Here is a 13,634-nt window from a genome sequence, read left to right as displayed (position 1 = left end):
AACATGTTTTCTCCTTCTTCTTCGTCTTTTTATTTTTTTATATTTCAATATCATTTTTTTTTTATAAAAAAATAAAAAATTCCTTTTATGTGACTAATGTGAACTTGTCAGTTTAGTAAAATATTAAAACAAAAAAAAAAAAACCTTTATATTTAAGTTTTCTTTCAACTAACTTCCGTTAGTTAAATCACCCCCTTAAATAGTTGAGGAGGGTTTTTTTGGCAAAAAAATAAAAAAAGAGGGTTTAATGAAAAACACAGATAAAAAAGGAGGGTTTAATATAGTTCACCTTTTTCATATTTAGTTTTGGTCAAAATATGATCAGAGGGCTTATTTGCACTTTTTTTTATTTTTATTTTTAGACTAACATGTACATTTTTAAAAAATAGATACAAATTTTGCACAAATCTTATCTATCAGGGATTTTTTTTGGCACTTAACCCTTTTTTAAACTTCCAGTGGATATAAATAATCTCATCTGCATAATTATGCCCACTTTGTTTACCAAAATCACTAATTCAAAACATTCAGAATAAGATGGAGTGAATCAATTTGTAGAATATTAACACTGCGCCACATGTATACCATGATCATCAGTATGATTATAGTTCTGAATTCATGTTCAATTGCAATCTTTTTGTGTTTAATTAACTCCATTTATTTTATTGAGAAATACTTAAATCAAGAAAAATTGAACTGTGACCTTCAATGGGTAATTGTAAACATAGTCTGCATCCCTTATTAAGGGAGAAAAAGTTAAAAATAAATAAATAAAAAATTTTAGACAAGTGCATTATTGAATCCTATACTTGCCTAATCAATGCTTATGTTTCTTAATTAATTTATTAATTAATGTGTGCTATATATGCAAGTTATTCATAGAGATGGCCAAAACAGTGTTCAGCTATGTGATAAGAATCCTAGTCATGCTCGCAACTCTTATAGCAGCTATTGTAATGGGTACAAGCCATGAATCGGTTGACATGATCACTTTCACCTTCGAAGCAAAGATCAGCAATTGGCCGGTTCTGAAGTACGTGTGTGCTTCATCTACCATGCATTTTGATTTCATATATTAATTAATATATATATATATATATGCCAAATTGTCTTCTCTCGTGTGTTTCACTGATTGATAGCTGCTTTATATATAATGTAGGTACTTTGTCATTGTAAATTACATAGCAGCTGGTTATAACTTACTTGTTCTGTTCCTTCCCTCTGGTAGTAAGCAATGGCGATTAATTGTGGTCTTGGATATGGTAATTATAACCATTTATCTCTCTTTCTTCTATCCATTAATTACCTGACCACTCTACCTAGTTAGTGCATAATTAGGTATATAGTAGTTATATATATATATATATATTTATTAATGGTTTGGATGATTTGTTTGTACCACCAGATTATGGTTTTGGTAATCGCTTCAGGGTGTTTCTTAGCGGGTGAGGACCTTTATATAATGAAAAAAGGGAATGCACATGTAGGCTGGACAGCCATCTGTGGCCTAGTCCCCGCTTTCTGCAACCATCTAACCGGAGCTCTTGCCGTTGGTGCACTTGGAGCCATAGTCCAGATTTTGCTCACTTTGTATACCTACCATGTTATTATCAATCCTCTACTCATGTAGCACAAGGTTTTTATTATTTTTATTTTTTTAATTTAATTTGGAGAAATATTGAGTTTAAACTCATGCGGGGGAGAATATTAATGGTTGTATGGTACTTGAAATTCATTGTTAGTGTTTATAGAATTATGCATGACGTTTGACAAAATATATAACAGTACATGCTCTGCTATTAAGTACAAACGTTCTTGTTTGTCAATGTCAAAATGTTTTTCATATTCATTGGGTTTTGAAATATATTGTTTGGGCTATCTTAGGGACCGTCTTGTGGATTGGGTAACAAGACAATGTGTCAAGCAACCACCATTTATGTCCAAAATATATATCTTCTAAACTAACATTTATGAATATTCCATATTACGCGCGTTTTTTCTTTTCATGGTGGCATTGTGCTTAGGAATGATCAAGGTGTGTGTGTTTTAGTGGCTTCCCTGTTCTGCAGTTTCACATCAGTCTCAGTTGTCTATACTCCTAGAAGCAAAGATTGTATTCCTTCGGCTTAGTGATGCAGTGAAGGTACCAAAAATGAGTACAATCCATATCATTAAAGATTGGATCAGAAAAGAACATTTAAAGATTGGATCAGGAAAGAATATTTAGCCCAATCGGATGACCGCCCATCAGGCCCAATATCTATTTAGACAATCTCCAAACCCAATCTCAAAGCAAAAGAAATGGACCGGTGTCCAAGAGGAGCCCAATATAGAGGGGGAAAATTGAGAGAGACTGAAAACCTCAAATAACTAAAATTTTTTCAAACATAAAACTAACATGTATTCAATAATTAAATTAAAAAAAAAAAATTACAAAATGAAGAATGCGGATCCTCTCACATTTTCCCACTATTCAAATCTAAAAAAATGAATCCCTTCAGTTTCTTTTTTTTTGTGCAAGAATATTTGGTCCACAAAAAGAAAAAGAATATATTTGTCATAAATCAAGTAGTTGGAGGGTAACAGACAATTTTCAGAATTTTGTTTAAGTGTTTTATTTATTACAGTACTGGGAGTAAAATTTAAAATGTTAGTAATTGGATAGTAACTACAGCGCAAATTAAGGGTATGTTGGCAAGAATAAAGTTGGAGCCGGGTCTAATCCTTATCCGACCTTGTAACTTCGATACCATAATTGCCTTTATATTATTCATTAAAAACACGTTTCTTGCACATTCAGCATTATATAAAATAGCTTTCCTCTTGCAGAGACAAGAGCTTTCCTCTTTCAAAGAGCTTAAATTTTTTTTTTTTTTTGTTTCTCTCTCTCTCTCTCTCTCTCTCTATATATATATATATATATATATATGTATCATTCTTCTCTCTTTAGGAAATCTCCTTGTCTTCCATTTATTCATCTGCGAACCCTAGTCTTTTCCATCCGTATCACGATCGCTCGCTCGCTCGCTCAAACCACGAATCACATTTTGGATCTCCTATTATGGCTTCTGTATCTTCAGGTCGTAACCATTCGGGTTCGAAAGTTGTTATAGGAGAAACAAATTTTTTATTTTGTTTTTAAACAAATAACTCTTTAAATTACAAAATAGTTACAACTAAACCCACTATCATCAATTTGACGTTAAAACATTAGTGAGAGGAAGGCGGAGGTTGACTCATAATTACATAATTAGCCATGTGCATGTGCTCTGCACATGACTAATATTGTTCTTGTTATATTATACGATACCCGGCACAACAGATCATTCTCCATCAAGGATCTATCTTGAAGGCGGTTGCTGCTTGTGGTGAACAATCTTCGTTTCAGGTACTACTTTCTAAACCCTAATTGTGCATCTTCTCTACCCTGGCACACAACTATGGTATTCATCAAATTGACAGACAATAAAACCCTAGCCCTACATTTAGATCCCAATACAACCTCATTCGAAACCCTAAAACTCGAAATTCAACATAAATCGGGCGTCCCCCTCGCCCTCCAACGCCTCTTCTTGTCCCCACGCCGATTAATCGCAATAAACGACTCCATTCCTATATCTGATCTCGGCGTCCAACCCAATTCGACCTTAACACTACACGTCCCTCTCGTTGGAGGCATGCAAGCCCCCGTGCCGCCTAAGAACAGATTAGAGTTCCTCAATACGAAGCCTCCCCCGAACTATGTTGCCGGACTGGGCCGTGGTGCTACTGGGTTCACTACACGGTCTGATATCGGTCCAGCTCGTGCCGCCCCTGACCTCCCTGATCGGTCCGCCACCACAATCGGCGGTGCAGGAGCGCCCGGGGTTGGTCGCGGAAGGGGTAAAGGGCCTGGTGAGGAAGAAGAGGAGGAGGAAGCTGACGAGAAGGGGTATGATGAGAATCAGAAGTTTGATGAGTTTGAGGGGAATGATGTCGGTTTGTTTGCATCAGCGGAGTATGACGAGGATGACAAAGAAGCTGATGCAGTGTGGGAGGCAATTGATAAGCGGATGGATTCCAGGAGGAAGGATAGGCGGGAGGCGAGGCTGAAGCAAGAGATTGAGAAGTACAGGGCCTCTAACCCGAAGATCACTGAACAGTTTGCGGATTTGAAGAGGAAGCTTTATACACTGTCAGCGAACGAGTGGGATAGTATTCCCGAAATTGGAGATTATTCATTGAGGAATAAGAAGAAGAGGTTTGAGAGTTTTGTGCCCGTGCCCGACACACTTCTTGAGAAGGCAAGGCAGGAGCAAGAACATGTTACTGCATTGGATCCAAAGAGTAGGGCTGCTGGAGGAACAGAGACACCGTGGTCTCAAACCCCAGTTACAGATTTGACTGCGGTGGGTGAGGGGAGAGGTACTGTGTTGTCATTGAAGTTGGATAGGCTTTCTGACTCAGTATCGGGGTTGACTGTTGTTGATCCCAAGGGGTATCTCACTGATCTTAAGAGTATGAAGATTACTAGTGATGCAGAGATATCGGATATAAAAAAAGCTAGATTGTTGCTTAAGTCGGTTACTCAGACAAATCCAAAGCACCCTCCTGGTTGGATTGCAGCTGCGAGATTGGAGGAAGTTGCGGGTAAGATTCAGGCAGCGAGGCAGTTAATAACAAAAGGTTGTGAGGAGTGCCCCAAGAATGAGGATGTTTGGTTGGAGGCTTGTCGGTTGGCAAGTCCTGACGAAGCCAAGGCTGTGATAGCCAAGGGAGCGAAGGCGATTCCCAATTCTGTGAAGTTATGGATGCAGGCTTCAAAGTTAGAACACGATGATGCTAATAAGAGTAGGGTCTTGAGAAAAGGGCTTGAACATATACCTGATTCTGTTAGGCTTTGGAAGGCGGTTGTGGAGCTTGCCAACGAGGAGGATGCTAGGCTCTTGCTCCAGAGGGCTGTGGAATGCTGTCCCTTGCATGTGGAGTTATGGCTTGCTCTTGCCAGGCTAGAAACTTATGATAATGCCAAGAGGGTTCTTAATAAGGCGAGGGAGAAGCTATCTAAGGAGCCTGCTATCTGGATTACTGCTGCAAAGTTGGAGGAAGCTAATGGGAATACTGCCATGGTTGGAAAGATTATAGAAAGGGGAATTAGGGCTTTGCAAAGGGAGGGATTGGAGATTGACAGGGAAGCTTGGATGAGGGAGGCTGAGGCTGCTGAAAGAGCAGGATCTGTTGCCACTTGCCAGGCCATAATTCGTAATACAATTGGGATTGGAGTGGAGGAGGAAGATAGGAAGAGGACGTGGGTTGCTGATGCAGAGGAGTGCAAGAAAAGGGGTTCTATTGAGACAGCCAGAGCAATCTATGCTCATGCTCTTACCGTGTTCTTAACCAAGAAAAGTATATGGCTCAAAGCAGCACAGCTTGAAAAGAGTCATGGGACCAGGGAATCCCTTGATGCTCTGCTTCGCAAAGCCGTAACTTACAGGCCACAGGCTGAAGTTCTGTGGCTAATGGGTGCCAAAGAGAAGTGGCTTGCTGGGGATGTGCCTGCAGCTCGAGCAATTCTCCAAGAAGCATATGCTGCCATTCCTAACTCGGAGGAGATTTGGCTTGCAGCATTCAAACTTGAATTTGAGAACCATGAGCCTGAGAGAGCAAGGATGCTTCTTGCTAAAGCCCGAGAAAGAGGAGGCACAGAAAGGGTTTGGATGAAATCAGCCATTGTCGAGAGAGAATTGGGAAACACTGCAGAGGAAAGGAGGTTGCTTGATGAGGGGCTGAAACTTTTCCCATCATTTTTCAAACTGTGGTTGATGCTTGGACAGCTGGAGGAACGGCTTGATCACTTGGAGCAAGCTAAGGAAACTTATGAGTTAGGCTTGAAAAACTGTCCTAGTTGTATTCCTCTCTGGCTTTCACTTGCTAACCTTGAAGAGAAGATGAATGGGCTGAGTAAAGCTCGAGCAGTTCTCACCATGGCCAGGAAGAGGAATCCCCATAACCCAGAACTTTGGCTTGCAGCTGTACGAGCTGAATCAAGGCATGGGTACAAGAAGGAAGCCGATATTCTGATGGCAAAGGCGTTGCAGGAGTGCCCCAATAGTGGTATTCTGTGGGCAGCTTCAATTGAGATGGTCCCTCGGCCCCAAAGGAAAACCAAGAGCATGGATGCAGTAAAAAGATGTGATCATGATCCCCATGTCTTTGCAGCTGTGGCCAAGTTGTTTTGGCATGAAAGGAAGGTGGATAAGGCTAGGACCTGGCTCAAAAAGGCTGTGACACTTGCCCCAGATATTGGGGATTTCTGGGCATTGTTATACAAATTTGAAATTCAGCATGGACCCGAGGAGGAACAGAAGGATGTATTGAAGAGGTGTATTGCTGCAGAACCAAAGCATGGTGAGAAATGGCAAGCAATATCGAAGGCCGTAGAGAATTCCCACCAGCCAACAGAAGCCATCTTGAAGAAAGTAGTGGTTGCACTTGGAAAGGAAGAGAGTTTGGCTGAAAATAGCAAACAGTAGTTTTCAGTGCTAGTAGTGAATGAAAGGATGTACTGTCTTTAGCCTTTACCTTTTTTACTAGTCTATTCTATGAACTCTAGAGGTTTTACTTATGATTCTGGTACCTTGACATCTACTGCTTTAGAGAGTTGAACTCTTGAAGCATTATTTAATATAATTATTGGATTTTAGTGTTGGAACTACTGTTATTGCGTTTTTTTAGCTGGTTAGTAAATCTTGCCCGTGTTTTTATTTTGGATTATGGGTGTGGATAACAGTTACATATGTTTCATTACTATTACATATATTTACTTTGGAATGAAGATCGTCATGAATAGTTCTTGAATTTTTAAGAGGCTAGCATAGGAGTGTAAGTGATTGGTGAAATTGAAAGATGATTTCTTTTTCTGGAATTTCATTTGCAGTTTGTTCAGGTGCTGCAAAGGATCTCCTAGGCTCAACCACATTTAGTGGCTTTCATTCTTGTTGATTTAACCATTATATTATTCTGTTTTTGGTAGGTATTTAATCATTGAACTTCTTATCTGGGTTTAGTCTCCCTTATTCTCTCTATGGATTTATCAGATCAATCTAGTCTAAATTCGTATTAATTTTTGTTTCTCCATTACATATGTTCTACTAAATTGTTTTCTGCATTTTTTTGGGAGAAGTGTAGAATCTGTGGATGTATACATTTGTTCTGCTTGATGATTTTTTCCCCCTAGTTTTCTGTTTGAGGAGATTTCCGTATGTCTTGTAGGAGATATGCTTCATTCTCTGTATTAGGTAAATTTTTGAACGAAAAACATAAAAGAAAATGGGACTTTGATTTAGTGAGGATTTTATGTTGCACAGCCTTTGCCTATAACTTATTGCACGAGGTGTCTTATGTAGTGTTTTTTGCAAGGAGGTGAAATGAGATGGGTTACTGTACTACCATTAATGTTTTGTGGTGATGAAATATGTCATAAGAGGAGAATGATCTTTGCTGAAAGCAAGACCTTCGTGATTCCTCTTTTGGTCATTTAAGTGTTATTTTATTATAACTGCTGAATTACCTGGTGATTTATTATAACCTTGGGTGGTTTTATCTTAAGTTTTGTCTTAGAAATATTTAGGTAACATTGATATTTCTGCTTTATTCTCACCAAAGAATTGTGATTTCCTCGACAAGAGTAAAAAGGGAAAAAAGTGAAAAGAAATCACAAAAGTATATGGATGATATCAAAGTGTTATATTTTATGTATATGCTTGATTGTGAATCTGGAGGTATTTATTTTGCCAGAGTTTTGTAGATCTTGATTTTACAAAGCTATTCACAAGGTTTTATTTTTTCTTTTGCATAATTTGAGGTTGGAATTTGCAGGTGAACTGGTAATCATTGCATGATGAGGGACAAGAAAGAATACAAGTAAAAGCAATATTAACATGGTTTCACTCATCTGCTTCTCTTACATGTTGGCTATTTGAGAAGGTTTTCGATTGTAATTTTGGAGGTATTGGTTTGCAAGCTCTGGACCTCGTGATTTTTCAATGTCCATGGGTTTGTTCTTCTTATTGCATAATTTGTGAGGTTGGAATTTGTAATTCTTTGGTGTGTAAAATTTTTGGCATTAGTGTTAGCTCTCCTTTGTCACATAATTTATGAGTAGGATTCCATGTAAAACTGCTGTGATCATTCCATCTCTTAAAAGTTTGAATGTCTAATGCTTTTTTTGGCCCTTTTCTCATTCAATGCTCAGAATCATCTTATTTTCACTTCAATATAATGCCGCCATTACACTTCCTCTTATTTTTGTTCTGAACATAAATTTCCTTGAGCTTTGCTTATAATGTAGCCAAGTAAGGGGACTATTTGAACCATTAAAGTCCACTCTTGTTAGCTCTCCCATGAGAAGATAGCATGCAGTTGTAGATCAAGCAAAGTTGCATAGGATCATTGCTTGGCATACTTAAGAGTCATGCTAGAATCTAGTTGTCTTGTCATTTCCAACAACAAACCTGATATATTTGGAAATGTCCTCCCACCACTTCTTATAAACTTCCAAAATCTTGATCCAGACGACACACTACTTTGAGCACTACTCACCCCTGACACACTGGCACTTCCACATGTTTTCTCTACAATGTCTCTCTTAAGACATTTCTGATCCCCTCCGAAGTTCTCCACAAACGTCTTCAGAGCTTTATTGGAAAACCAAAGGTGCCTAATCCCCAAATCACTTTACAAGGAGATAAATATATTGATATCAGCCATTACTTTTGTGGCACCCCTTACAATAAACGATTAAATTTCTCATTTCTTTAATGCATTATTTCTTTTGATGTTGTTTCGTCATTTCACTATCGCTTTTCAAGTGAGTATAGAAGTAGCTATAAGATAGAGGTTATGAATTTATTTTGTTTTGGCATTCTACTATTCTTCCATTGTTTCTATGATATTAGGTTAAATATCAAAGGAAAATAGCAATCATAGGAAACACTTAAAAGGATGAATGTTAAATGGTTTGGCAAAAGGATGAATGCTTTTGTCTGATGTAACTAGGAAAATTTGTCACAAGAGAAACACTTAAAACAAGCATCACATAATCTATAGATTAGTTGTTTAGTAACACGTCTCCGACTGGTAAGATGCATCATAAAGAAGTATCTGTAGTACTCATTTATACCAATCCAGCCAGCTTTTGACTGATCTCCCATAATCTACGTGCCTTCTCTGCATCACTGGCTTCTCTAGAGAGCTTGTTTTCAAATAAGGCAGAGTTCTTGTTCCAGCTCCGGTATACACCCGATTTTGTTAAGGTTGGATCGCTCACTACCTGAAACACGAAGGATGGTTTAGTTGGTGTACTACTCAGAACTAAGTTAATAGCTTTCTCTTGTGAAAATTTTAACTGACCTGTGCAAGTCTTTTCCCAGCTTCCTCTTCAGATACATAACCTTTGGTGATGTACTTTTGGAAGGGGGGGAAGAGTAGCCTGAGCAAGGGGATATGCTCCCTGAACAAGCCTGTGGTAGCAATGCAACCGGGGTAGAGGGAAGCAAAGGTGATTCCTGTCTCCTCGTAGTAGCATCTGTGGAACTCTTGCATGGTGAGCATATTGCAGACTTTGCTGTCCTTGTAGGCCTTGGCACCATCAAAGTCACCCCCATCTATCATGGGTGAGCGTTTAGCCCATTCAAGCCTCCTGCAAGTCCCCTCAGATCCCCAAGGTTAGCCTTTGGAGGCACATTCCCAGCCAAGGTGTTTGTGTTTCCTGAAGTTCAAGTTAGAATACAACCATATTTAGAACATTTATTCTGCTTATTATAGCCCGTTTAGATATATACATGATTGTTATTTCTAAAAAACAAGATATATACATGATTGTTATTTCTAAAAAACAAGATATATACATGATTGTTTTTGTTTAGCCAGTTTTTAGTTAGGAGAAGAGTTTAAGGGTGAAACACGTTTTTAGTTAGGACTAGAGTTATAAGAGTAAAGGAGAGCAGTTATTTCTCTGACACTCCATTGCTCAGATAGAAGAATAGAAGTATTACGCTGAGAGAAGTGAAAATTTATGAGGCACCTGCATCATCCTTCAAATTGTTCCTGCAAATTGCACAGGAAACTCTTGTCATTTTTCAGGAAGGACAATGTTTCCTTTTTTACTTGGAGTCTCACGCTAATATAACAGAACCTGAATTATGTGAGACTATTATATAGCTTAAAAATTCTAGTGAATACTGCAACAGTTCCCTTTAGCCCAACTCGCATGCATGTTTGCCTTACCTTTATTCTCATTTATCATTATTCTAGGCTCTGTTTGTTTCAATGTAAAACATTTTCCGGAATTTGTTATTGCATTTTCTGGTGTTTGGTTATCCTAAAATAAGTAAAATATTTTACCGATTTCTTGCAAAAACGACTTACCTAAGAAATTTTGGCAAGTCATTTTATCAACCAACATATTGACCCCCCCCCCCCACCCCCCCCCCCCCCCCCGCGGCCCACCACACACACAAAAAAAAAACCTAGGCCATAGACAACTCTCTCTTACTAAAACCTTAGACCATAGCTGACTCTCTCTTCACTCTAAAACCCTAGACCATAGCCGAATACTCTCCTTCATTGTTGGGAAACCATAGGAGAGCTTGAAATATTTCCACTTTCATTCATCTTCATCCTCTTCGAAAATAGTTACGAACTTTATATATTTGTTTATATCTTCATATTCAGTTCAGTTATGTTTTGAATTTTGTTGGGTTTGTGTTTGCTTTGATTTTTGGGTTAGTGTCAGAGATATCATTCGAGTTAATTTTTTATAAGTCATTGCTCTCTGTTCAGTTATGTAATTAATATTGTTGAAGATTTTAACTCTTGAATTTTGTATTGTGTTTATTCGATGTGTTTCATAGGATCTAAATTGTTGATTTTTTGTAGCGAAATGCACAAAGCTAGTTAGAAGTAGGGCTGCAAATGAACCGAGCTGAGCTTTGGGTTGCTCGGCCTCGGCTTTCCAAACTCTGGGGCTTGCTCAGGCTCGGCTCATACTTAGACGAGCTTGGTTAGGCTGAATTTGGGCTCGGCTCATCTTGGTTCACACAGGCTCGGGCTCGGCTTGTGATGAGCTCGTTTGTTCATTATTTCACACACATATATACAAAATCACGGCGAGAATATATATATATATATGTACACACACGAAAAATCAGATATATATACACGAGAAACAATTTTTATATAAATTTATGTACATATTACTATATATATATATATACACATGTAAAAGAATTTGATTGTTTCTGAGTTCTTCCTCCGCCTCTAATTTCTCAACCACAGCGTCATCAGCTTTCTGCACTTGTGGGTCTTCATCCTCATAGTTGCAGAAAGATAAAAGGGGAGTGAGAAAGAGATAAGCTCCGCATCATAGAGGCTAATTCGGAGAGACTCAGAGATCTGACAGAACGATGGAGATGCCGCTTTGGGGTTATTGCCATTTAGGGTTTCAAGAGATGTTATATCTTTTTGTAGGGTTTGGTCATTAGATTCATTGTAATCTGATGGTTGATAACTAATAGTGTTATTATGGTTATGGGCCTTAACATAGTTGGGTTTGAAATATATGTGAGTTTGGGCCTAACTTATCACATATGGTCGTAAACTTCAAATTTAGGAATCTGAAATATAGTGAGCTTAATAAATGAGCTTGTTCATGAGCCTGGTGAGCTGAGCTCACCAATGCTCAAGCTCGGCTCGTTTAGTAAACGGGCGTAAAAAATGAGCTCGAGCTCGGCTCGTTTACTAAATGAACGAGCTTGAGCTGAGCTCTTAACGAACCGAGACTGAGCTGTTCATGAATAACTCGGTTCATTTGCAGCCCTAGTTGGAAGATTAGCACATTGTCAGATCAATTTTTTGTTTTTTTTCCTCTTCCACCTTTTCATTACTAGGGCGTTCATATTCTGAAGAAGATAAAATACAGTTAACAAACTACTTATTAATGTGTATGCATTTGCATGTTTCAGTCATCCATTTAATTTAATTTCATTTTTTTTTTTATATATTTTTCCATTAAATCATTGGTTGATTATTTTTATTTTTTTTCCATTTACTTTTTGAATTTGATTTATGCTCAGGAAAAATTTGATTTAAGCTCCTTTTGTTGGTGGTTTGTGTTGGTTCTTATGACAATCTGCACTTTTACACATAAATCTAAAATAACACGTTTGCTATTCTTTTTGTACAAACATTAATCCAGTTCCAATTTGCTGCTTAACCTGTGTTTATTAACAAATTGCATCTAGATATTGCCCAATAATCAACCTGATCTTACCTCTTCTTCCTCCACTACCCCCGTGGCTACGAATCGTCTGGTTCGTAACGTTTTTTTAGGTTACCGGTACCGAGACTCACCGGTCAATACTCAGGCAGTGTCAGCCGTTACAGCTTTGAAACAAGAACTGGCCAGTTCTTATGTTAATTAAAACTAATAGTTACCAACAAGTCAGTGGAGACATGTGTATGTGAGTCCAACTAAGAAAAAAAAAACTAATAGTTGAACCGCCAACCTCTTTGGGAGAGCCAGGCAAATTACTTTAAAATGGGCTGGCCCATCTCACTTATATTATGTCAACTTTGCTTTTATCTTACCTCATTTTAGTTAGTTCAGTATCCCCATTTTTTATTTAACAATATTTTCTCTATATTTACAGCATGTTTGCATTTAGCCAGTAGAAAGATAAAAAAAAAATGTCAGTCTTATTATTATTCTGAAGGGGGTCTAGAAAAGCACATGTAGCCTAACTTATACGAGACAATACATCATTTAATTGGTGAATGATTGATGAATGATGGGTAATGAAAGGACTCTTAAGTCTGATTAATTAATCCTTTGACAGTTCGATATGTAGAGGTATATTGGCAGCAGATCTTCTAGTATGGTTTGGCTTGCTATTGTTCAATGATTCAATCTGCTCTTGGATAGTAATGGTGATTTTCTACATTTTCCTTTTATTTGTAGCCCTTGTTTTGGGTTGGTTTGTGCTTCTTGGATTGTGTCTGCTGTTTTTTTTCTTTTGACATGAGGTTCTATGTTAATTCGTTTGGATTTTTTGCTGATTATGGCTCCTTTCAGTTTTTTTAGTGCCAGTTGTGTTGGTTGTTGCATTCTGATTTTTGTTTGGCCCTTGGTTTCCTGCAGATTCTTCTTCTGAATTCTCACTTGGTTGCTGTTATTATTTTGTATATATAAATTGCTCTTGCTGTACTGCAACATCTTTTATTTTGTACACATTAGTTCTTTAGTTGCTTTTAGTCCTTATTTTAGATTCTATATAGTTAATATTAGTTCTTTAGAGTTTCTCTTGGTATTAATTATAATTATATACTTTGGTAGGGTTTCAGATATTTTGCTTTACAACCGTATCTGTTTTTTTTTTTTTTTTTTTTTTTTCTCGCTCTGTTTTAGCTTTGTTTACCTGTTACCTATACTTTAAAGTGTGCTAGATATGTCTTACGTGAATAATTAAGGTGGTAAAAGCTTTTTTGTTATTTCTTTGTTGTTCTGTAGTCAGTAGTCAGGAACTCCAAAGCATATATACTGAAGCAACTTTTGATGATTTTCTGGTTTTTAACATAGGAATAGACTTTCTTATCGT

The 13,634-nt window shown here is 37.7% G+C and overlaps 2 protein-coding genes and 1 long non-coding RNA gene across 4 annotated transcripts; all 3 read left to right on the top strand.

The window, feature by feature from the left end:
- Window positions 1-884: 884 nt before the first annotated feature.
- On the top strand, window positions 885-1,772 carry LOC132310044 (CASP-like protein 1C1). The gene is made up of 3 exons (XM_059808285.1): window positions 885-1,033; window positions 1,160-1,262; window positions 1,406-1,772. Exons 1-3 carry the CDS (start codon window positions 885-887, stop codon window positions 1,628-1,630), a joined length of 477 nt encoding a protein of 158 aa, XP_059664268.1. The 3' UTR covers window positions 1,631-1,772.
- An 870-nt stretch (window positions 1,773-2,642) lies between these two features.
- On the top strand, window positions 2,643-9,878 carry LOC132308885 (uncharacterized). 2 transcript variants are annotated; one of them, XR_009482496.1, is made up of 3 exons: window positions 2,643-3,388; window positions 6,917-7,008; window positions 7,858-9,878. It is a non-coding gene; the product is annotated as an uncharacterized LOC132308885 (long non-coding RNA). The 2 variants fall into 2 exon arrangements; XR_009482495.1 differs by lacking the exon at window positions 6,917-7,008.
- Window positions 3,382-6,694, top strand: LOC132308884 (protein STABILIZED1-like). Its single transcript, XM_059807162.1, has one exon. The coding sequence runs from the start codon at window positions 3,441-3,443 to the stop codon at window positions 6,510-6,512; it is 3,072 nt and encodes a 1,023-aa protein (XP_059663145.1). The 5' UTR covers window positions 3,382-3,440; the 3' UTR covers window positions 6,513-6,694.
- Window positions 9,879-13,634: the final 3,756 nt, after the last annotated feature.

Source organism: Cornus florida, unplaced genomic scaffold (genome assembly GCF_030987335.1).
Source record: "Cornus florida cultivar Cherokee Brave unplaced genomic scaffold, ASM3098733v1 CherokeeBrave_3.0.0_Hap2_Chr05, whole genome shotgun sequence".
In the NCBI taxonomy this organism is placed as follows: Eukaryota; Viridiplantae; Streptophyta; class Magnoliopsida; order Cornales; family Cornaceae; genus Cornus; species Cornus florida.
This window is presented reverse-complemented; position numbering and strand designations above follow the sequence as displayed.

Bases quoted from the DNA above. Each gene is read 5' to 3' on its own strand.
- LOC132310044 (XM_059808285.1), top strand. From the start codon at position 885: ATGGCCAAAACAGTGTTCAGCTATGTGATAAGAATCCTAGTCATGCTC. The intron at 1,034-1,159 runs GTACGTGTGTGC...TATATAATGTAG, and splicing joins AGCAATTGGCCGGTTCTGAA to GTACTTTGTCATTGTAAATT. The intron at 1,263-1,405 runs GTAATTATAACC...TTGTACCACCAG, and splicing joins TAATTGTGGTCTTGGATATG to ATTATGGTTTTGGTAATCGC.
- LOC132308884 (XM_059807162.1), top strand. From the start codon at position 3,441: ATGGTATTCATCAAATTGACAGACAATAAAACCCTAGCCCTACATTTA.